Source organism: Nannobrachium achirus (assembly GCF_963921795.1).
Source record: "Nannobrachium achirus genome assembly, chromosome: 7".
Taxonomy (NCBI): domain Eukaryota; kingdom Metazoa; phylum Chordata; class Actinopteri; order Myctophiformes; family Myctophidae; genus Nannobrachium; species Nannobrachium achirus.
Window position 1 is genome coordinate 41847488 of NC_137816.1, and position 25254 is coordinate 41872741.

General features: G+C 41.4%; 1 protein-coding gene across 1 annotated transcript in view; it reads right to left on the reverse strand.

Annotated features, from left to right (window-relative positions):
* The window catches only part of tln2a (talin 2a), a 235189-nt gene that overhangs the window by 71510 nt on the left and 138425 nt on the right, over nucleotides 1-25254 (reverse strand). The window contains exons 18-22 of the mRNA XM_080730803.1: nucleotides 20055-20153; nucleotides 15856-16023; nucleotides 14345-14479; nucleotides 13162-13321; nucleotides 9623-9789 (exon numbers count right to left, since the gene is read on the reverse strand). Coding sequence (XP_080586929.1) covers nucleotides 9623-9789; nucleotides 13162-13321; nucleotides 14345-14479; nucleotides 15856-16023; nucleotides 20055-20153 — 729 coding nt within the window. The remainder of the gene's footprint in view (nucleotides 1-9622; nucleotides 9790-13161; nucleotides 13322-14344; nucleotides 14480-15855; nucleotides 16024-20054; nucleotides 20154-25254) is intronic.

Consider the following 25254-nt stretch of genomic DNA (forward strand, 5'->3'; position numbering starts at 1 on the left):
AGTGGAAATAATTTACAAAAACTAAAACTAGGGGCATTTTATCTATCATTTCAGTTTGTTTTAGTTAGTTTTAACAGAGTTCGGTCATCTTTTTTTATTATATATATTTCTTTTATTTCAGTTAACAGATTTTTTTGTTTGGCACTTTGCACTTTTCTGCACTGCTTTGAAGACCAATGCTGATACCGTCCCAGTATTAAGGACCTCCATTAAGTCTTTGCATTGGTTCTGATCAGGTTACAACAGTCGTTTCGAGCTTGTAGATCTGCTACCTTTGCCGTTTTATAATTTGAATCCTGAAAAGTAACTATTTTGGACATACTGTATGAGGTTTACACCCCACAGAGACGATGTACACGCATGTTTATTTTGACCAGTTTCTCTGCAGTGCATTGACAGTAAAGGAATTGATTAACCCATTTAGGCCTAACCTATAGTTAGGCCTAAATCGGAATTTAGCCTACAAAAACAAATATGTTGCAACATACTGTACATGTACTGTAAGCCCCTCCCATACACTAAAATGTGTACCCGGCCTGAATGGGTTAACAGACAATATTGGTGTGTGTGTGTGTGTGTGTGTGTGTGTGTGTGTGTGTGTGTGTGTGTGTGTTTGTTTCAGTTGTGCCCAGATGTCAGTCAGCGGGAGTTAATGCTGATGATGTCATCACACAGCAGAGAGGGGGGGGGCAGGGGGGGGGGCATGGGAAACTGATGAGAGCAGGAGGACGCAGCAAGACCGCAGAGGATCTTTGAAGCAAGCCCCAACTAGTGGCCGAGTCTGGTATTGGATGCCCAAATTTGGTGGTTTGCTCTTCCAGGGGAAGCAATGTGCTGGGTGAGCAACTTTCATTGAAATGGATAGGTGGGGGAATCCATCCTCTAGTTTATATATAACTCTATGGGAAGCAGCCATACAAGGCTGGAGACACTGTATGTCTGCATTCTTGTATGTACACACACTTCTCTGGGGATAGCACAAACTCGGCAGGCGCACACACGCATGCACGCAGTAAATTACTTGTTTAATATAATTCTAGCTAAGCAGTGTTGGTCAGTAACCTATTGCTAAATAATATATTACAGTAAAATCATTATTATTAGGGATTAAAATAGACAAAACAGTGATTATATAAGTTACTAATCCAAGTAACTAAATCACTTTGGTTTATTTATGTATTTTATATATACACATTTTATATGCACATAGATATACACTGTATAAAATACATATTCCAATCGGGTTTAGAGGCTGCGATGTGGGCAGGGCTGTATTGTAATTGTACATATATTTTAAGTACTATACTGTAGCAATACTGTATGACAAGTAACCAGGGCAGGAATTTCAGGGAGGCCATGAAGGCCATGGCCACTGTTACCCCTCAGTTTGGCCTTGTGCCCCTCAAACCAATGTCATGACCTGAGGCCACAGTGGCCTTAATACCCCACCTTACTGTACCAGTTTCTGCTCTGTCTCTGTCGTGTAGACAGTAGACACCAGTGTCTTTCTTGTCATGTAGACACCAGTGTTTTTTTGTTGAGATTTTAACTCCCCCGAGTCCCCATCTTTAAACCAATCCAGTGTCTTTGATTGGTGCAGGGCTGAGCATGGATGAGATTGTAAATACCATAATCTATCTATTTCACTGCAGATTAGGTTATCAGCCCTAACCCTTAACTTCAACAAATTCTTTCAATGGACTAAAATCTTGTTTTATTTGATGGCCTTCCTGCCCTGGCATTTGGCCTTTGTGCCCTCAAAAAATGGACAACACCAAAGGCCAACTGGCCTTGCCCCTAAAATGACGAAATTCCAGGCCTGCAAGTAACACAGCTAATTGCTTTTCATATACCAAGTAATAAAAATTACTTTTTTATAGGAGTAGTACCGTAATTGCTGGACTATAAGCCGCACCTGAATATAAGCCGCACCTGCTAAATTTAGAACAAAAATCAAATGTTTACATATATAAGCCGCACCTGACTATAAGCCGCAGGTGTCCTTCCTGCTTCCCGCTAGAGCGCCCCTGGTGGCCGTTAGCTGTAAAAATCTATATATAAATCCTTGTTAAAGACCATTATAAAACTAACTAACTGGCCATTAGCTGTAAAAATCTTTATATAAGCCGCACCTTTGTATAAGCCGCAGGGTTCAAAACATGGGAAAAAAGCCGCGGCTTATAGTCCGGCAATTACGGGTAAGTAAAGTAACTTATTAGGCCTGCATGTCCTCATTAACTTGCCCAACACCGCTCCAAAGAGCGCCCATATGGAACCAAAACGTTCCATTTGGTTTCATTTGTGCACGCTTCTGAGCTAAATTAACACTGAGGATTTTACTGTGTGTGGATGTCACACTCTGTTATCCCAACGGACCGCTGCTGAAAAGGTCACCTCGTTTGTACAAGAACTGCAAAGCCCAGCTGTGGCTGCATGGGTGATGCCATCTCTTTGAGGAGAGAAGTCCCTGTTCTGAGTGTGTACACACAGAAACCATCCAGGATGCTTCATGCATTATGGAACAGAGCTGGTTTGACATATACTGTAGCTCAAAAGAAAAAAAGAAAGAAAAGGATATCGTTGTGGTCGGGTGGAAACCTTGTTTGTCCAAGACCGTTCGTTTTGTATTTATCATTTTAAAAATGAACTAAACTAGTGAAAATAACAGATCTACAAGATCTACAACGCCTCGCGCTGCGTTTTTCACAACTTTTGTGCGATGGCCTTGTATGATGAAACAGGGCTTTACTTTGTGAAAAAACGTACAAATGTGAAACTTGGAGATATGAGGTTTCTGCCCGACAGTGACAATATACTGTAGCTATAAAAAAAATATTAAGAAAAGATATGATAATTCGAAAGCATCTCTGCTCTGGGGGATTCAGCCTGACCTCGCTGCAGAAATGCCAAAAGCCCAGGATTGTAAATACGTTGTGACAACCAAACTATTCGCAGCCCCGTGGCGGCCTTTCGATATCAGCGGTGGATGATGTACTTACTTTCAATTAAGCCAAAGTTCACAAAAGGATAAGAGCCCGCACACCGAGGTAGGTACAAAAGGATAAGAGCCCGCACACCGAGGTAGGTACAAAAGGTCATGCTGACCTGTGGAAGATCCACAACAAGATCCAAACGTTATCAGACAAATAGAGGTCTTTTGTACCCATATGTCCTCCGTGTGCGGGCTACGTCCTTTTGTGAACTGAAGCCTCTTTATCGCAGCATCCACCAGTCGATGTGCGTTACCCAAGTTCCCTTTCAAATTAAGTCAAAGTAGCAATGCCACAATGTTACAAGTAAAGGTGCTATATAGCAAATGTTGAATATTATTATTCAACATTTTAGTTGAGTAAAAGTAGACTACAATGCTTTCACTTTTTTTTTAAATAGCTGATCTGCATTTATGGTCCAAGCTCACAACGCGTCTAGTATAAACTAGATAGATAGATAGATAGATAGATAGATAGATAGATAGATAGATAGATAGATAGATAGATAGATAGATAGATAGATAGATAGATACCTTTATTACATTACCTTTTAAATTAAACTAGGGCTTAAGTAGTGAGAGTATGTTTTGTAATAATCTAAATCTTCAAAGTAACTAGTAACTAAAGCTGCCAGATAATGCAGTGGAGTAAAAAGTACAATATTTGTCTCAGAGATAGTAGTGAAGTATAAGTAGAAAGCTTGGAAATACTCTCAAGTGAAGTAAAAGTACCTCTAAATTATACTTAGTAAGACTGTTTGTAGAAGCCATTTTGACCTGTTTAGCTTATTATTTTGTATTATTATTATCGGTTTAGAGTTTATTGAATTATTGGATCATTTGGGCACCAATTAAGGGCATGCTTCCCCCAGCCTGGGTATGATTGCCAAGAGGGCATAATTATGGACAGGTGAGGGGGGGGGGAGGTCAGTCACCGTAGGGGACAAACGGTTTTTACCAGCAGCTACAATAGCCATGATGAAGAACCTGTTTGTTGTTTTGCACCTGCACTTTAAAGCAAGTACAAAGCCTAACTCAAGACAACCTTGTGGACAATGTTTTATTTTGCCTGCGTAGGAACATATATCTGCGGTGAACTCAGTGAGTTTTGTTTAATGTTTGGAAACTACACTTACACCGTCTTTACAACTACTTTCTACCACATAAATAAGTTTAACTACCGTATTTTCCGGACTATAAGGCGCACTTAAAAGCCTTTAATTTTCTCAAAAAACTACAGTGCGCCTTATAGTCCAGTGCGCCTTATATATGGATCATTCATTGACATTGACATTCCCTTTAGCACAGCTTCATCTGTTGGATGCATAAGCGTCTATTATGTGCGCCTTATAGTCAGGTGCGCCTTATATATGAAAACAGTTTGAAAATAGACCATTCATTGACAGTGCGCCTTATAGTCAGGTGCGCCTTATAGTCCAGAAAATACTGTATTCTCAGCCCTGTGGATGTGGCGGTGTTTCGATATTATTACTATACTTACTGGAGCGGAACACCGTCCTGGCAAAGAAATATGAATAAATTGAACTTGTTACCTTCAAATTGTATTCATTTCCCAGGTGAAATTAGTGTGTTGATTGAACAATCTAACACAAAGCAAGATAACAAGTGTGCTCTTGCATAGCAAAACGTATCCATTTCTAACTCAGAGAGGGTACCAACGATAAGTCTGGGGTCCATTGTGTTACATCTGTACCCTCTAGGAGTTAAACTGACACTGTGTGTTATTACAGTGTGCCGATGTAGAGGCACAAACCCAGACGGGGAGAAATGAGCAGGAAAAAATAAAGGAGGAATGGAAGTTCATTACTGCTCACAGCCTGTCAACACAGATAAAATAGACTTGAAAACATCAGCCAGCGACCTTTCTGTCTCAGACGGAATTGGATATAAAACACCACCACTCTGTTCTTACGCAGCCGTCAAGTGAGCGCATGGTGCCTTTCCACAGCAGACATTTTGATGGGTAAACACAGCTTAAACGAGCACTTCCCATTTTCAACCTTATCTTCATATAACCGGTCCTCACCAACGCTCATTATAAGATGGCACCATTTGTCTACTCACTCTGTGTCTCAGAGGAGGGTCGTGGACAGTTCAGAAACCTGCCACCTATGACATCATTGGAAGGCTTTTTTGAGCGGTGGTCACAACGCTCCTATACGTGGCCGTGTGTGTGGGTCTGTCTGTCTGTCTGTTTGTCTGTCTGTTTGTCTCCGTAGCCTGCACTCCTGCAGTAACCTTTTCTGACCACACATGTTAAGGGAGGGGCGCTGTTGCACGCACACACACACACACACACACACACACACACACACACACACACACACACACACACACACACACACACACACACACACACACACACACACACACACACACACACACACACACACACACACAGTTCACACAAGTGTGATTTTTTTGCCCATTTAGGCCTAAGCTACGTCCGAGAATAAAGCCTTAATAATGCAAGAAGAATGGCTTCTATTTCAGCATGCCAACTTTCCAGGAAGAGAAAGATTGTAGGTTTCTGTTAGCTTGCAATCCCCTCAATTATGTCATTGGTAACTGAACTGGTCACAGCCCACCAATGAGTCAATGAGTGAGAGACAGAAATGTGCCATCTTACAGCATAATGGGCATTAGTGAGGATCAATTATATGAAGATAGGGTTGCGTTGAATATGGGTGACGTGTTCCTTTAAAGGACAACTTTGTTTTTTTACAACCAGGGTTCATATTTTAGATAGTCATTAGAGAAAAGAAAAGATGATGTTTTCATTTACTTCTTTCTATCATTTGTGATTTTAACGATTTTGAAGTGGATAAATATGTCTTTTTAGACACAATAAGCCCATTCCCAAGATGCACCACAATATTTCATGGGCAATATTTCATGTCAGCATTGACAGCTCCTGTACTGCCTGGGTCCAGGACAGGGACGTGCTGGCCATTGGGAAAAGCGGGACAACTCCCGAACGGCCGGTTCTTTCCTGGCCGGTCCAGGCCAGCCATTAGGAAAAAATGTCAAATAAAATGTCGGCCTTCGTTCCATTTTGGGGGCTGGGCGGCCAACAAAGTAAATCGTCACTGTCGGGCAGAAACCTTGTATCTCCAAGTTTCAAATTTGTACATTTTTTCGCAAAACAAAGCCCTGCTTCATCATACAAGGCAGTCGCACAAAACTAGTGAAAACAGCAGATCTACAAGCACACAACTGCTTGTAGATCAGCTGTTTTCACTAGTTTAAATAATTTTTAAAATGATAAATACAAAACAAACGGTTTTGGACATACAAGGTTTCCACCCGACAACGACAAAATATTACTCATGTTATGTACAGTAATTGGCCCACTGGCTTGTCACTTGTCGTGATCTGAAATGGCAAATCTTTGAGTAGCAGCAGCGCTATAGAGAGAGATCTATAGCGCTGCACGGGGGGCCCAGCACGTCCCTGGCTCCTGTACTGCCTGGGTCCAGGTCTTTCATCATGCACTCCACCAACTGACATCATGACATGAAACTGTGGTTTCCATTTATCCAGTGAGGGGCACAGAGGGGACTGATGATTAGCCAATCAGTGATACGGACGGGACAAACGACAGCATTGTCAAACGCTGCCGGAACCATGGAGGAGCAATAACAACGGCAACGGTGACTGCGAGATAGACGGCGCTGTCGAGGCTGTTCTGAATCCATTAAAACTACCAATTACTTTGAAATCCAAACGGCAGTCTTATCTGCTTTGAAGGCATTTAAACGCAGGGGAGATGGCTTTTGTTTTGGCATGGCTACGCATCAGTGTCGACATCAAATTACGTTAGATCCAGGCCGTCTCTAGTGATTGGTTAGGGGAAATCGAATCCCCCTCCACGCGGAAATCGATTAGAGCAAAAGCAATGTCGGAAAAAAGATGGAAATTGAGTGTAACCAGTTGAACATTCTGTCTGATATCAGGCAATTAAACGTCCTGCTGAAAATGAAATGCATCCACGATTAACGTTATCACCTTCATCTGTGTTTACCTCTCAGATCACATCATCATTAGGGTACGATCACACGTGCGCAAATCAAATATTCATCTCCTGTTCACTTCCATTCTATGTGAGCGAAGGGGCCGAAAACAGCAGATCTACAAGCTCACAATGAGTGTGTAGATCGGCTATTTGCAGAATGCAGCTGTGGTGCACAGCTAAGCTGGGGTGCAACAGTTAATCAAACTAATCAGTTTAATCAATTTTAAAATAATTAATCATTTTGTGTGTGTGTGTGTGTGTGTGTGTGTGTGTGTGTGTGTGTGGGTGTGGGTGTGGGTGTGTGTGTGTGTGTGTGTGTGTGTGTGTGTGTGTGTGTGTGTGTGTGTGTGTGTGTGTGTGTGTAAAAGGATAATGGAAATAGATAATGTACATGTTCAAAAATTAGCTTGTAGATAAGGTATTTGGGGGGTTTGGGCTTAAGTGGTTAATCATACTAATCGTTTTAATTGATTATAAAAAACAATCTATTAGATGTTTCTTCTCGCATCGATTCACTGATATAAAAGAAATAAATGTATGTGCGTGAAAAAGTAATCTACAGAATAACTGCTAGGAGAATAATCGATAGTTACAGTCCCGCAACTATAAGTATGAATCAGGATTTATTGCACCTCAAGCAAAGCTGCCAATCTGTAAAAGTGTAGAAATACTAGAAAATAATTCCTTCCTGACCCGGTCTCACCCTGCTCAGTCCTCTGGTAGCTAACTGTCACACATCAACACCCACGCACACAACTTCACAAACTGCAGCACAACACAGTCTAACTTCACCAGTGTTGGTAGAAGTACTCACATTTTTTACTTAAGTAAAAGTATTAATGCCACATGTTGGAAATACTCAGGTACAAGTAAAAGTCTGGTATTCGAAGTGTACTTGTGTAAAAGTATAAAAGTGCTGGCATCAGAATATACTAAAAGTAAAAGTACTCGTTTAGAACAGAATGTCAAAATCTATAGAAATCTTTTGAAAATAGCAGATCTGCAAGCTCACGCGTTGCATAGCGACGCGTTGTGAGCTTGTAGATCTGCTATAGCTGAGGTATATAAAGTGTTGAAGTAGTTATACAGTATGTATGTTGTAATAATAAAATCTTCAAAGTAACTAGTATCTATTCTAAACGTTTGAAATAATTGTAGTGGATATTTCGTGGAGTAGAAGTACTGAAAATTGGAAACACTCCAGTAAAGTAAAAAACGAAAGGTGTACTTACTAAGTAAAGGTACTTAGTTACTTTTCACCACTGAACTTCACAAACTGCTGCGCACAAAACACTTCACAAACTGCTACACCCAAGCGCGCACGTGCACACACACACACACACACACACACACACACACACACACACACACACACACACACACACACACACACACACACACACACACACACACACACACACACACACACACACACACACACACACACACACACACACACACACACACACACACACACACATTTCCATCATGTTGGAAAGTGAGCACACTCTCATGCTGCGCCTAAAAGCAATTTATTTCCAACCAGTTGTCGTCATGTGATCGTTAAACCGAAATTGAATTGAAGCGAAAAGAAATGAACAAATTGGAACTAACATTGGACTAACAACACACCACAGTTCACTGGTAGAAGGCTGTAACAATCGTCACACCCCACAGGTAAAATGAAAAGACAACAATCTTCACAGTGCAGTACTACAGCCAGACCCATAATATTGGTTTGACCGATATAGTGACCATTATCTGACCTTTTGTATCGGCAATATATGCAGCCAACGGGCATAATTATTATAATTAAAATAGCAGATCTAAAAGTTCACAACATGTCGCGCCGTGGCGCGCTGTGAGCTTGTACATCGCCGTTAGAAGTAGTAAACCAGGGGGCCAGAATAGTAAATCTTCGTCCCCCCGACATTCTGCACTTGTGCGCGGTCCAAGTGAACTCAGCAGAGCCCTCCCTACCTCCGGTTCAGCCAATCACAAGCTTCCGCGGGCGGGTCTTGCCTTACCCAAATTGCTGTTTTGATACACGCACACGCACAAACATCACACCAACACCACCAACACACATCACACCAACACCACCAACACACATCACACCAACACCACCAACACACATCAAACCAACACACATCACACAAACACCACCACCACACATCACACCAACACCACCAACACACATCACACAAACACCACCAACACCACCAACACACATCACACCAACACCACCAACACATATCACACCAACACACATCACACCAACACCACCAACACACCAACACCACCAACACACCAACACCACCAACACAAAGCACACCAACACCACAAACACACATCACACCAACACCACCAACACACATCACACCAACACCACCAACAACACACAGCACACCAACACCACCAACACACAGCACACCAACACCACCAACACACATCACACCAACACCACCACCACACATCACACCAACACCACCAACACACATCACACCACCACCACCAACACACATCACACCAACACCACCAACACACATCACAACAACACCACCAACACACAGCACACCCTCCAGCCCCTCACTGACCTTGGCTGCCTCCACCATCCTGGCGGTGGCGTCAGCCAGCAGCTTAGCGGCGGCCAGCAGCTTCTTGGAGTTCTCTACGTCCACCTCGGCCTCGGCGTCCGACCGCATGGCGTTGACCAGGTCTGAGGTGGCCTGGGCCAGGACACGCGCCTGACGCACCATCTCTCCTGGTGGGAGGAGGGGGGGGGGGGGGGGGGGGGGGGTTATTTACCAAGTGAATGGTGAATCACAGAGCAGCGGAGCGAATGATTCATGAAGGATTGCATTCATAATTGCATGCAATTCTGTTTACTTCTGTTTTTATGTATTTATAGTGCAATCACATAATTGCCTGATCGCAATTATTTGATATATTCACAATTCATTTGCATAATCGTCTCGAATGAATCTGTTATAGCTAAAATAGCCAATCTTCAAAACATCTTGTACATGTGCTATTCTGAACATGTCTACAAGTATGATTATGATTAAATGCATGGCCTGTTTTGACCATAGGACATTATTGATTTTGATTATACCATCATGCACCCGTCATTTCGGTGAATATTTAAGTTATTTGTCATCCTATCGGCCCTGTGCAATTGTTGTTTACAAAGCCGAAAGGGGCAAACATAAATGTAATTTTTGATTTACAGTATATGGTCCAACATGCAGAGCCACAAGCACAATTAAGTTATTAATTGAAATTATTAGCACGACAATAAATCCTCAACTAAAATGTCATGTTGACAGCTACCCTACCCGCCTGTGTTCTTCACAGCAAGTAGAATTTTAAATTACATCTTTCTTTCTTTCACCCTCCCTCCCTCCCTCCCTCCCTCCCTCCCTCCCTCTCCCTTTCTCTCAATTCCCCAACAATACACAGCATGAAAATAGGCCAGACAGAAGTCAGGAATGTCATGAAGGCCATGTCCGCTGTGACCCCTCAGTTTGGCCTTATGCCCTTCAACAATGTGCTTGCCCTCAGGCTACAGTGGGCATGAAGGCCCACAGCAGACCCTGCCCCAGTGCCCTAGCCGCTCTCACCATCTCTTTCCTGTCAATAGACCTTTTAGACGTCACTGTCTTTTGCTGAGATTCTGAATAATTAAAGGTGCCGTCAGTTATTTTTGGTTAAAACAAAAAAGGTTTTTGTTGACAAGTTTAATCTCTACAGTATATTGCGATGTATTGTGAGTAATCACTGCTATACAGAAGTGCATTTTGAGAAAGGCCAATAGCATGTAGTTTATCCAAATTAAGATATTGATCAACTAAAACAAAAACCTTTGTTAAGTCAATAAAATATTGCAGGAGTGAATTGACCATTATCTGAAGAGGAATATATGCATAATTAGTTAATTTAAGTAAAGCAGTTGGAATGGTTGGGTCTGAAACCTGATTGGAACACTGATAAACTAATTGTTATAGCATTGAGATATACAAGTATTTAGTTATCAAGTACACCGTCTCCTTTATGAAGTGAAGTGATATGGGCACATTTAAAAATAGCTAGAAAGATGAAATAACCCAGCAAGTGGATACATAATTATGTGGCTAATGTGTAAATGTAATCTGTAAGAATTTTAGTTTTTTTTGTTTGACGATTTGTGCATTCTTGTTTCTTTTTCTTTTTCGGTATAAAATTGCTGGTGATGTTATGTACAAAGGTTTTTATAGATCTGTTAAGCATTTCTTCAAATGTGTAGGTTAAAAACTGAAAGCAATAAAAAGTATTAATCACAAAAAGAAACAGGTTTTCAACTCCATCCAGTCCAGGACCACCATCAACTTTGAATTCATTGATTACAGTCTGGTGACATTTTCCTAAAGGAAAACTAAGGAGAACAACATGGAACATTACTAAAAGAACCATGCGTGAGATGAGTCAGTTAATTAGGGAAGAGCAGACGGAGGAAAAATGCTGACCGAGTCATGTACTGTGTTATTATCACTTCTTATTTGGTTAATATTATGCTTATCTAATGCATTCATACAGTAACTGATGTATTTCTATCTTGCTCTTATTTCTCAGTTTCCTCTGACTCCCCATCCTCAAACGATTCAAAATTATTGTTGACATTTGGAAGAGAGGACAAAAAGAGTGAATTAGCGACCTAAAGTGAGGTAGACTCAGAAAGAACTATAAATTTGCTTTGAGGTCGAGGTAAACTGAATTTGGCATACAGGTGAACCCACCTGGCAGAGAGCTGGCATGATTCTGAGGAAAACACCGGTAGATTCTGCCAGCATTATGCCACAGAATAGGCTTGTTTATACACCGCGTTGAGGTTTGTGTCAGGTGTGACGTGAAACCCATATATCTGACACCACTTCAAAGCCTGTGTTCTCTGAGTGTGTCAAAAACAGCTTGTCAATCAAATGGATCAATAAGCCTCAGAGTGTTGGTCCAGGACGGTCTGTGCAGGTTTCTCCGTTTTCTCCTCCCTGCTTTCCTGCTGTCAGTAATTCTAACGTGACAGACAGCCTTTCTCCAAAACCCACAACGGCAGTCCATCCAAGTGAGACATCAAAACATGGCTGTTTGAAGAGTATTGCAGTTTGGTTGCAAGGAGCCGATTGAAACTTTGAATTTGAACTTCAGGGCTGTAGCTGCCCACAGGAAGACTGTTTTCTCTAACCTTCTTATACTGATGTAAGAAATATATTGTCACTGTCGTGCAGAAACCTCGTATCTCAAAGTTTCAAATTTGTAATTTTTTTCGCAAAGCAAAGCCCTGCTTCATCATACAAGGCGCCGTCGCACAAAAGTAGTGAAAACAGCAGATCTACAAGCACACAAGATCAGCTGTTTTCACTAGTTTAACTCTTTTTTTAAATGATAAGCACAAAACAAACGGTTTTGGACATACAAGGTTTCCACCCAACAATATAAAAAAAAAAAAAACTTCAATTCATCGCAGGGCCTACTGGTTCTGTGCGTGGGTTACCCGACCTAAGAGTCAATTATTTGTTCTTCCACAATAAGGCTGTTTTCACACCGTCTGTCTGTTATGAAGAAAAAGTCTGAAAAGGCGTCATCCTCCTATAGCTAGGCAGACAGCGGTACGGGGCAGATCACAACCTCATCCAGGAGCTCTGTCTGGAAGCTTGTTTTGAAGCCTATTACTTCAGGCAAAGTGAGGTACCGTTTGAGGAGCTGTTGTGGAGGATAGGCTCAGAAATCGGCAGACACAATTTACCATGGGTGGTAGGCTGACAAAAACTATTCCAGTACATACCGAATTGATTTATAGAAAAACGAAATATTTAATACGGATATACAAGTATTTATTTTTTTCTTATTTTATTCATAATGTATTTGTGTAACTTTCTTCATTCATGTCTGGAATAAAATAAAAAAGAATTGATAACAAAAAATAAAAATAATAATACCTACAATTCCGAGTGCTTGTCAGGGTGGGGGTCCCCAGTTCATATATGTTTATTTTGGGGGTCACAGCCTAAAAAGGTTTGAGAACCCCTGCTGTATGTGAATATGTTTCACGGTCACTCGGTCAGTTTCCACAGCGTTTGCTCCTGGACGGTCGGTGACTCACCTGCGTCTCCCATGGAACTGAAGATGCTCTCTGTGACGGTCATGATGGTGTCGGTGGCCTGGTCGTAGCGTCCAATGGGCTCGCCCCGCGAGGCGTACTGACGCACATGCTGGAGGAGGTCCGAAAGAGACTGGCCCACGATGCCTGCTGCTGCACTCACCTGGAACACAACCACATACGGTATGTTACTGTACATTGTAATGTCACTATGCTGGCTGCTGCACTAACCTGGAACACAACCACATGCTCTATGTTACTGTACATTATAATGTTACTATGCTGGCTGCTGCACTAACCTGGAACACAACCACATGCTCTATGTTACTGTACATTGTAATGTCACTATGCTGGCTGCTGCACTAACCTGGAACACAACCACATAGTGTATGTTACATTATAATGTCACTATGCTGGCTGCTGCACTAACCTGGAACACAACCACATAGTGTATGTTACATTATAATGTCACTATGCTGGCTGCTGCACTAACCTGGAACACAACCACATAGTGTATGTTACATTATAATGTCACTATGCTGGCTGCTGCACTAACCTGGAACACAACCACATAGTGTATGTTACTGTACATTATAATGTCACTATGCTGGCTGCTGCACTCACCTGGAACACAACCACATAGTGTATGTTACTGTACATTATAATGTCACTATGCTGGCTGCACTCACCTGGAACATAACCACATACGGTATGTTACTGTACATTATAATGTCACTATGCTGGCTGCTGCACTCACCTGGAACACAACCACATAGTGTATGTTACATTATAATGTCACTATGCTGGCTGCTGCACTCACCTGGAACATAACCACATACGGTATGTTACATTATAATGTCACTATGCCTGCTGCTGCACTCACCTGGAACATAACCACATACGGTATGTTACATTATAATGTCACTATGCCTGCTGCTGCACTCACCTGGAACATAACCACATACGGTATGTTACTGTACATTATAATGTCACTATGCTGGCTGCTGCACTCTACCTACAATACAATTACAAAGGTTTTCATTTAGGTTTTTCCTAAATGAATGCCCTACTTGATCACACTAAAGCGTCACACAAGAAGTAGCAGATCTACAAGCTCGAAATGTGACACGAAGCGACACTTTTTGAGCTTGTAGATCTGCTTTTTTTCCCTTTTTTTTAATCTGACCTGTTTGAGCAGCTCTCCGTCCTCGGTGGCAGACAGACAGGCCTGGACGCAGCTCTCCACTGAGCGGTCCACCAGCTTACCAGCCTCCACCAGCTGCTCCTGGCACACCGGAGAGCTGATGGTAGGGCTCACCACCTGGATGGGGGGAGGGGGAGGGAGAGAGAGAGAGAGAGAGAGAGAGAGAGAGAGAGAGAGAGAGAGAGAGAGAGATAGATGATAGAGAAGGATTTAGCAGTGGTTCTTAACCACTCCACGAGTCATGATGCAGATTCTACACATGCCTTCTAAATCAGTTAGTTCTCAAACTATTTTGTAATTCAACATTTTTCAAATACTTTCAAGATTTTTCCAAAATGTTAGCCAGTGCACTAGTAGCCAAAGAGAAAGAGCTGCTCGACACGCACGCACGCACGCACGCACGCACGCACGCACGCATGTACGCACACACAGGGCTTTTAAATAAATCACAACACTTTCAACTCTCCAAACATACAGTACATCAAAAAACACACACATTCACAAACAGCATCTACAGGCTTTGGGCTATTCATACACTTTTAAAGTAGATTCATCCCCTAGCTACTGAATGCAGGACACGTCCAATGATGCAATTCAGCTGAGGAATTGAGGGGGGCCTCAACTACTGCCAACAGCCTGTCGATGCGTTAAATAACTAAACATGGTGAAATGGCGGACATGTACTTTGACATTTGTAACAGGGAAAGTGCACAGTATTTCTATAAACAAATAAATAAATAAAAGAGATGAAACATAGACGGTAAAAATGAGCGACGTAATTGCAGTGTTAGTTTTTGCTACAGCTGTATCATGTACAAACTGTGGAATGAGATGTGATGAAAGTACAACACACACACAGTCCTCACAAGGTTTATGAATTATTTCTCAAGTTCTACTACGCTTGTGACATCTGTTCCTCATAAGTATAGTAATACCCAGTGGTGTAAAGTACCTAAAGTAGATTTACTTAAGTTCTGTACTTAAATACAATTCTGAGTTGTTGTTTTTTTTACTTTACTTGAGTATTTCCAATACTTTTACAATCTCAGGTCCAAATATTGTACTTTTACTCCACTACAATTATTTGAAAACTTGAATACAAGTTTGACTGGGCGTCAGTCTATAGCAGGGGTCTTCAACAGGGGGTCCTGGAATATATTGTAATATTATAAAACATACATTAACCACTTTAGCCCTATTTTTTTTACCTAGGATATTTGAAAATAGCCTCACAACGCATCACGATGCTACGCGTTGTGAGCTTGTAGATCTGCTATTTTCAAACATTTTGTTCTTTTGCTTTTGGTACTATAAGTAATTTTTGATGCCAATACTTTCATACTTTTACTCAAGTACATTTTGAATTCTGGACTTCTACTTGTAACAGAGTACATTGTACGTTGTGGTATTGATACTTTTACTTAAGTAAAGAATGTGAGTACTATTTCCACCACTGGTAACACCCCACCCCCTCCCCCCACACACACACATACCTTGGCACATGCCACCAGCTGGGAGGTGGACAGGGCACACTGGGTGGCCGCAGCGATGACCCGGTTCTGCAGCACGGTGTCTTCAGCCACCTGGGCAACGTTCTTGGCCTTCAGGACCAACATGGCTGCCGCGTTGGCCACGGCCTTGGCCAGGTTCATCAGCACGTCCTGAGGACATTCACATCAAACCTGCATCATGTGGTCACCAGTACTAGGAACACAAGGTGCACTGGTTCTAGAGCAGGGGTCTTCCATGTTTTCAGGCCAGGGACCACTTGGTCCACTTAGGAGAGAGATGAAGCAGGGACCCCCACAACCTTTTCAGAGATTCCATATAGTTTCATCATTTGACAGCACGATCATCAGTGTATTTTGGATAAATGTCAATTTGTGTTTTCAGATATTTAACTACTTGAGCTGTCATTACCTAATAAACTTGACATTTCACTCTGTACTTAGTCTGCTCTTTTTCCCCTCTACACCAAACCTCTTTGAAAATAGAAGATCTACAGCGTTGTGAGCTTGTAGATCTGCTATTTTTGGCTACAGTACTCAGAATATGGACACACACTAGGGCTCAAGTTGTTAAGATAAAAAGGATTGGAAGATTTGGAGGACACCCTGTAGTAACTCTGAGAACCCCCTAGGGGTCCCGGACACTCTGTGAAGATGTGTCCGGGAACATAGAACACTCTGTGAAGATTTTTACAAAAGTTAAGTACAGTACAGTAGCAACTACTGGAAAAATATGCTGTTGGCGTATAGAATATGCCAAACTTTTTGCACATGTACATCTGAGGATGCTCTTTTCTTTTCCTGTTGCTCTTTTTGCCTTTTGCACTCCTTTATTTTTTCATTTTTACGTCTTACTATTATTTACACCTTTTTTAGATTATTATTATTTTTAGATGTGGTTTGCTGTTATTATATTGTTTTTTGATATACGACTGCATTGTCTGAAGGATGCCAAACAAAAACAAATTTTACTCTTATGTACCTGTACAAAAGACGTAACAATAAAGTACTTGAACCCTTGAACCTTGAACCGATGGTCCTTGAGGGGGTTCCAGGTGGTCCCCAGCTAAATGACGGAGCGTTGGTAACCAAATGGACCCTTATACATTAGATATTTAACTCCTGAGAGCGTAAAATGTACACCAAACGGACCTATCTGGTTCCATTTCACGCTCTCAAGAGTTAACGTATTGTTAAACAAATGCATTATTTAATTTACAAGAAATCTACGTAATTACAGAATGTACAAGAATTGTTATTTTGATTGACCTGTCATCAATCCTATGGTAAGTTTTGGGTCTGAGAGCCTGAATCTCATCAAATGGTAGTCCGTGGCTCAAATGCTGAATAAATAACGAACCTTGATATAAAAAAAGGTTGAAAACCTCTGCTGTAGATACTCCTGCAGTGGTTTTCAATAAGCATCTTAAATAAGCCTATACACAGTACATAAACAAGAGTGACAAACACCCCACCACAGCATCTTAATGAAAATAATCACATTTGATCCTAAACGGGTTTGTGACAATGTGAAACGACACAGAATGGAAAATGCAATCTTATCAAATATTCCAGCTCTGTAATGCAGTGATGGAATTCCACTGCGTTGTGCTAATGAGTTTTTGATTAACTCCGTGGCGTCTTACCGAGCCTGCTTTGTCCCCGGAGCACTACAGCAGTGGGTCTCAACATGTGGTCCAGGACCCCACCATGGGTCCCTGAGGGGGTTCCGGGGGGCCCCAACTAAATGATTGATAGTTTGGAACCAAATAATAGACCTTACAGAAGCTCAGAGTTAAAGGAATACTGAGGGTTTTACAGTGTAGGTTGGCTCACTGAAAGAAAACTACAAGCTAATTGGATGCCGAGTGTGGGGTCAACCGCAGCGTTTCTTTCCTATAGATCAGGGCCAGGGGTCTTCAACGTTTTCAGGCCAAGGACCCCTTAGTTGAGAGAGAGAGAGATGAAGCAGGGACCCCCACAACCTGTTAATAGATTCCATATATTTTCATTGTTTGACAGCACAATCATCAGTGTATTTTGGATTCATGTCAATTTGTGTTTTCAGATATTTAACCACTTGAGCCGTCATTACCTAATAAAATTTACCTTTTAGTCTGTACTTAGTCTGCTCTTTTTCCCCAATACACCAAACCTCTTTGCCAAAAATAGTCGATCTACAAGCTCACAACGCGTCGCAGCGCGAGGCGTTGTGAGCTTGTAGATCTGCAGAATATGGACAATAGGGTTCATGTTGTTAAAATAAAAATGATTGGAAGATTTGAAGGACCCCCTGTAGTAACTTTGAGGACCCCCTAGGGGTTCCGGACCCCCTGTTGAAGACCCCTGCTATAGACTGACACCCAGTCAAAGTTTAACAATGTTCCACTCCAAGCTTCAAACGCATCAACGGCACGCTCATGTCATGTGTGACCCACAGTGTCCTCATAATTTGTCATGGGATGGCATAACAAGCCAAAAATAGACCTTCTACAAGCTCACGTGTCGCAATGCGACGCGTTGTGACTGTGAGCTTGTAAATCAGCTATTTTCATCAGAAGTTATCCAGTGCAACTAGTAGCCAAAGAGATACAGCATAACGGCAGCTCGATTAAAGGGAAAGTAATTTTTGGGGTGAATTATCCCATTAAAGGAGTAGTTCATCCCCAAAATGACTTTTTTTCTATTGATTAGTCACACCATGGAGACTTGAGTTCAATCGGTACACAGTATGTCTACATGTCATCAACATGGATCTGTCCCATAAAGCGCCACCATCAGGCCCATTTTTTCAAACACTTTTTTGGACACTGCTACTACAGATCTTGCCCTAAAATCACACTGCGACCTGACGGTCGCTTATCTCCCGATTAGGGAGTCTTACTGTTATTTTTTTGTATTTGTCGCATTACTAAGACAAAAAAAATATTTTAGTAAATGTACCCCCCATTGATTCTGAATGGGGACCCAAATGCATGGGCCTAGATGAGGACCCAAATGCATTTGTGTGAGAATCAATGGGGGTAAATTTACTTGACCCTAAATGTCCCATTGATTCTGACCCCATCCAGGGCCTTATTTGGGTCCCCAACTCCCCATCCAGAATCAATGGGGGTACATTTACTATAATCATTTTCTTTTGTCTTAGGAATGCAACGAATACAAAAAAATATTATTGAACTCAAGTCTCCATGGTGTGACTAATCAATCGAAAAAAAAGTCATTTTGGGGGTGAACTACTCCTTTAAGGCCACACACACAATTTTGGGGGTGAACTACTCCTTTAAGGCTACACAGGAGCCACACACAGAGCAGCTTTTAAATAAATCTGACACTTTCAACTCACCAAATGTACAGTAAATCATAAAACAGCATCTACAGGCTTTGGGCCTGTTAAAGTAGATTCATCCCCTAGCTACTAAATGCAGGACATCCTGTAATGATGCAATTCAGCTGCTACTACCAAAGGCCCGTCAATGTGTTAAATAACTAAACGTGGTGAAATGGTGGGCTTGTACTTTGACATTTGTAATAGGTAAAGAGCACAGAATTTCAATAAACAAATAAATAAATCAAATAGAGATGAAATATAAATGGTAAAAATAAGCTTAGTTAGTAATTGCAGTGTTTTCTTTTTTAAATCTACCACGGCCTAATGCAGGGGTCTTCAACTGGGGGTCCGGGACCCCTAGGGGGTCCTCAGAGTTACTACAGGGGGTCCTCAAAATCTTCCAATCCTTTTTATATTAACAACTTCAACCCTAGTTTCCTTATTCTGAGAACTGTAGCTCATACTGCGAGGCGTGTGAGCTTGTAGATCGGCTATTATCCACAAAGAGGTTTGGTGTAGAGGGGAAAAAGAGCAGACTAAGGTCAGAGTAAAAGGTCAAGTTTATTAGGTAATGACGGCTCAAGTGGTTAAATATCTGAAAACACAAATTGACATGAATCATGAATATACTGATGATTGTGCCGTCAAACAATGAAACTATATGGAATCTATGAAAAGGTTGTGGGGGTCCCTGCTTCATCTCTCTCTCTCAAATAAGGGGTCCCTGGCCTGAAAACGTTGAAGGCCTAATGCATATCAAACTGGGGGTCTTTGAGTTTGAAAAGGTTGAGAACCAGTGCAGTATAATACTGTACCGTAGGTGAAGTGCTGCAGTGATGATAAATGAACGTACCTGGAACCTCTCGTCTGCTTCGTTCTCGCCGATCTGTCGCAGGAGGTCTCCGCTGGCCTGACCGATGCTGCCTGCTGCCGTCAGCACCGTCTGCCTGGGCTGTAGGGCACACGCACACGCACACGCACACGCACACGCACACACACACACACACACACACACACACACACACACACACACACACACACACACACACACACACACACACACACACACACACACACACACAGGGGTGTCACAAGGGGTAGGAAAGTGGGACTGAGTTACTAGGGCCCAAGGTGTTGGAGGGGCCTTCATTATTTTATACTTTAGCTATTGAAAAATAGCAGATATACAAGCTCACAGCGCGGCACCGAGTGCCGCGCTGCAAGCTTGTAGATCTGCTATTTTTGAAAAGTCGTGGAAAATGTGTGCAAATCTTTGAATATATGTATTCTTTTAAGTGAACATTTGTAACTCAAATTTTGCTTCCGGGGGGGGGGGGGGGGGGGGGGTCCCTGGAACAAAATATTTTGATATCATTTTGGGGGTCCTTCACATGAAAAAGTTTGAGCATCACTGACATGGAAACATGGGTTTCTTGCACACATTTTCACAATTTAAAAAAAATAGCAGATCTACAAGCTCGCAGCGCGGCACTCGGTGCCGCGCTGTGAGCTTGTATATCTGCTATTTTTCAATGGTTAACATGGTTAACATCCTTGTACCCAGGGCCCAGAATTTGGTGTGACACCCCTGATCGCACCAATACAGATTCTGAAAGACATGGATTTTCACTTGCACTTGCATAATCTTGTGTATTGACTTGCGGTTTGAACTGAATTAATGTGACTGGCATTTTTACAAAAGCAAAAACCCCTACACATATCTTTTTGCACTAAACACCTGCTGTCTGGTACCGCTCTGCAGCCGAAACGTTCAGAGGGTTGTTAAGCCCGCCACTGGGGTTTTAAAACTCATGAATAGGGTTGTAAATGCCGTCCTGAGGGAAAGATATTTCTTTAATCTAATGTTAACTCTGAGAAAATGGGGTAATATATTGTTACACAGAACTTAGCATACTAGCATTTGCATATTTTATACGACCGTTTTAGCTTGAGGGGGTGCAGTTCTAGCAACGGGGCCTATGAATATACTATGTGTGATAGAGGGCTTCAGCCCAAATTGGAGTTCAACGCACTGCAGTGTCCCACAAGAACAATAGAAGACCTGCAAGCTCACAACGCGTCGTGAGCTTGTAGATCTACTATTCTTGGTGCGCAACACCGCCGTGCGACGTACAGTATAGTAGCAAAAACTGGGCTTCACTCCCTGGTGCAGAATGTACAGTAGCTACGTCCTTTTCAGTCAATTTACTGTCTGAAAATAATTGGACCACACAGATCTTTATTGACCCGCAGGGGAAATTCAGCCGCCAGAATTCAAGCACGAACACAAGTATCGAACGTTACAGCTAGGAGTAACAACCCGATAAACTAAATATTAACATTGAAGAACAATGTAAAAACTAGCAGCAACAGTACAAACCAAAAGCTGCATCCTGCATCATGCAGAAACAAGTACAAGTTACAGTATGTATCCCCCCGTTTGCAATACTTCCACCATCGAAGGCAACGGAAAGCTACAAAGACAGCGCAACAAAATGGCCCCATTTGTCCCATTTTGACACAATAGCAAAACACAGTGTTGAGTTATTGTTAACTCCTCTCAATGTCACCTTATGAGCAACTACTGTACGTGTATTTTATGAACCACCACTACAGGAGGAACTCTTACAGTACATACTGTAATACACAACAGAACTCTTACAATACATACTGTAATACACAACAGGGCAACTGAGAGAACATAATAGTAAGAACTTAAAGTTTGGACAGTTCTTTTGTAGACTCTGTGTAGTCTAGTCTAGTGGTTCTCAACCTGCGGGCCAGGGCAAACTGGTGGGCCGTGAGGATATTGCAAATGGGCCCCCCAAACAATTTATCAAAATACTTTAATTATGATTTTTCATGGTCTTTTTTTTCCTAAACCTTGCAAAAACAAATTGCAAAAGAAGCTTAACGTTGTACATCCCACCACTCAACACGGCAGCCATGCTAAATGGTCAGTGGGTGGGCCGTGAACACTTTCCAAGTGGGCCCTCATCCAGAAAAGCTTGAGAACCACTGGTCTAGTCCCGTGCCCAGGAGGACGCAATGCATGTGGAGGAACACGTTATTCACACTATTATACCTGCTACAGTGTAGTTAAATGATATCTATATTCTTTTCACTCCAACCATATTAGAACATTTGTAGACTTTTCTTTCGTATAGATTAGGCTTTATACATCAACCTCTGCACGATTAATTCATCTCCCCTACTGAGCAGAATTGGACAGCCTGTGGCGGCTATATATTAGTCCAACAATGCAGGGAGATGTTCAGACTCCATTATTCATATATAACGTCGTTGTCGGGTAGAAACCTCGTAACTCCAAGTTTCAAATTTGTATGTTCTTTCGCAAGTAAAGCCCTGCTTCATCGTACAAGGCCGTCGCACAGAAGTAGTGAAAACAGCAGATCAACAGCAGATCTACAAGCTTGTAGATCGGCTGTTTTCACTAGTTTAAATCATTTTTAAAATGTAAAATGCTAAATGAACGGTTTTGGACATACAAGGTTTTCATCTGACAACGACGATAAGAAAGATATAAATAAATCACAACACAAGAGTTACTAGTTATTATTTTAGCATTCGCTCTGACGCTGTAAAGACACAAAAGCAAACTAAAGCAGGGCCACCCGTCAGTCACGTTCAGGCCCAGACTTTGTTCAGACACGCTGTGAAAAAGAGACAACAGCGAGAATTCAAACTGGCAAACAACAGAGGAAATTAATGTAATTAGGAGGACTTTGAAGGGTTAGGAGGAGTCGGACTAGGAGACTGAATGTGTTGTTTACGGAGGCTTCGTAAAGGCCAGGATGGTTCTGCCACGGGCAGGTCTGGAAACTCCCCCTACATTCACTGGTTGGCAAACCTCATTTACTTGATAGATTGTTCTTGTCAATTTAGACAGCCGGAAAAGAAAAGAAAAAGGCTGCTGTGTGCGGAAAAAGAAGAGCAGGTCTTTATGGAGCAAAATAAAGGGCCATAAATGATGGACAGGAAGACCGTAGTACATATCATCATCTTCATTAATCTGCAGCCACTTGTTCCAAATGCATATCCATTTCCACATACAGCTCACACCGCATTGCCATGTAGTGGGAGAAATATGTGAAAAAGATGTTCACTTCTGGCAGAAAGCGTGGAAATTTGCACCTAGGGGTATTTTTGTGCGCTGAATTCAAAAATTGCTGGATCCAAGCACTTTTCCCATAGGATCTGGTCGTGAAATGAGAATTAAAGATGGCTCTAATTCACTTACTATATAGGGGAAAAATCTTCTTTAAGGATCTGAGGGGTCTAACTAGGGGTTTTTCATGGTTCTGAATCCATTGCAAGCATTTGTTTTGCACGAAAAACATTCCTTGGGCTAAAAATGGACCCCATAAAACAATGGTTTAGTGTGGTTTAGTGATGAGTTGTCACTTTTCACAGTTTTGTAGGGTCCATTTCTAGCCCAAGGAATGTTTTTCGTGCAAAACAAATGCTTGCAATGGATTCAGAATCATGAAAAAACCCTAGATAGAACCCTCACATGCTACTTAAATAAGATTTTTTGGGGGGGTCTTTTTTCCCTGTATACTAAGTGAATTAGAGCCATCTTTATCCGTCTTGGATTTATCTTGGATCCGTCAATTCTTGAATTCAGCGCACAAAAATACCCCTAGGTGCAAATTTTCACGATTTCTGCCGGAAGTGAACACATTAGCCTATTTTTGTTACATATTTCTCCCACAAGCTTTTAGATCAGCCATTTTCTTCTTCCCCACAAAATCTATTATTATATTTAATAAAGGGTAAGAACAGAGAGTGATAGCATTGCCAACCCTAACCCGCACTCAAACCCAGTTCAGTTTATGTTCAGAGCCATGTTGATGCTCACCTCTCCGGAGGAGAGGTAGAGTAGGCCTGTCACGATTATTACATAATCGCCTAATCGCAATTATTTGAGATATAAATCATAATTATTTTGCATAATCGTTTCCATGTTGAACATTTTTTCACACATTTTCCAAAAATAGCAGAAATAGCAGAGCAACAAGCTTACAATGGGTTACGATTTCCGATATTTCATTATAATTATTTAAGTATAAAAGTATTCAATTTCTTTATGTTAAGTATTTGTCCTGTGTCATTTGTGATTATGAAGCCTGAATACCAAGCTGAATTTTATTAATTAACGTGTTCCAATGCTCAGTGCCAAAAACTATTAAATTGTTAATCTCAATTATTTGTGTGACAGTTTAATCGTCAATTTAAATGTGTAATAGTGACAGCCCTCGGTTCAGTTTATGTTTAGTTCAGTTTATCTTTTACGGTTCAGTAAAACACAAGTTCAGTGTATCGTTGTTGTCGGGTGGAAACCTTGTATGTCCAAAACCTTCCTTTTTTGTTATTATTTTAAAATAATGAAAATAGCCGATCTACAAGCACGCGAGGCGTTGTGTGCTTGCAGATTGGCTATTTTCACTACTTTCGTGCGAAACACTCTTGTATGAGGAAGTAGGCCTTTAATTTAAAAAACAAACACAAAAAAAGATTTGAAACTACGAGATACGAGGTTTCTTTCTGACTAAGGGTGTAACAATACATTTTAACAGCGATACGATACGCATCACGATACATGGTTAACGATACATGAACGATATTGGTTAATTCGTGGCGATACGATACGATTCGATTCAATGATTTAAAATCGATATACAGTAGTAACTATTTAGCAAAAAAATGACATATGTGTAAAACGTGTAAAAAATCTATTATTATGGAAGTAAACGCTGTGATTATCTAGCAAATACATGGACATTATATTTCAACACATATGGACAAACCCACCTTGACATGAACACAGAGATTACACACATTTATCGATAGACCAAGAGTAGCTATATGGAATGGAAAGGTAATTAAACCCCTCTTTTTCATTTTCCCTCTTAAAATTGCCAAATACAAGGCAGAAATACTTAGTTTGCATACAATCAATTATTTGCATTGCAAAACAATTCGAACGGTACGATATTTTGCTTTTGCAAACGATATAGTAGATCATTGCA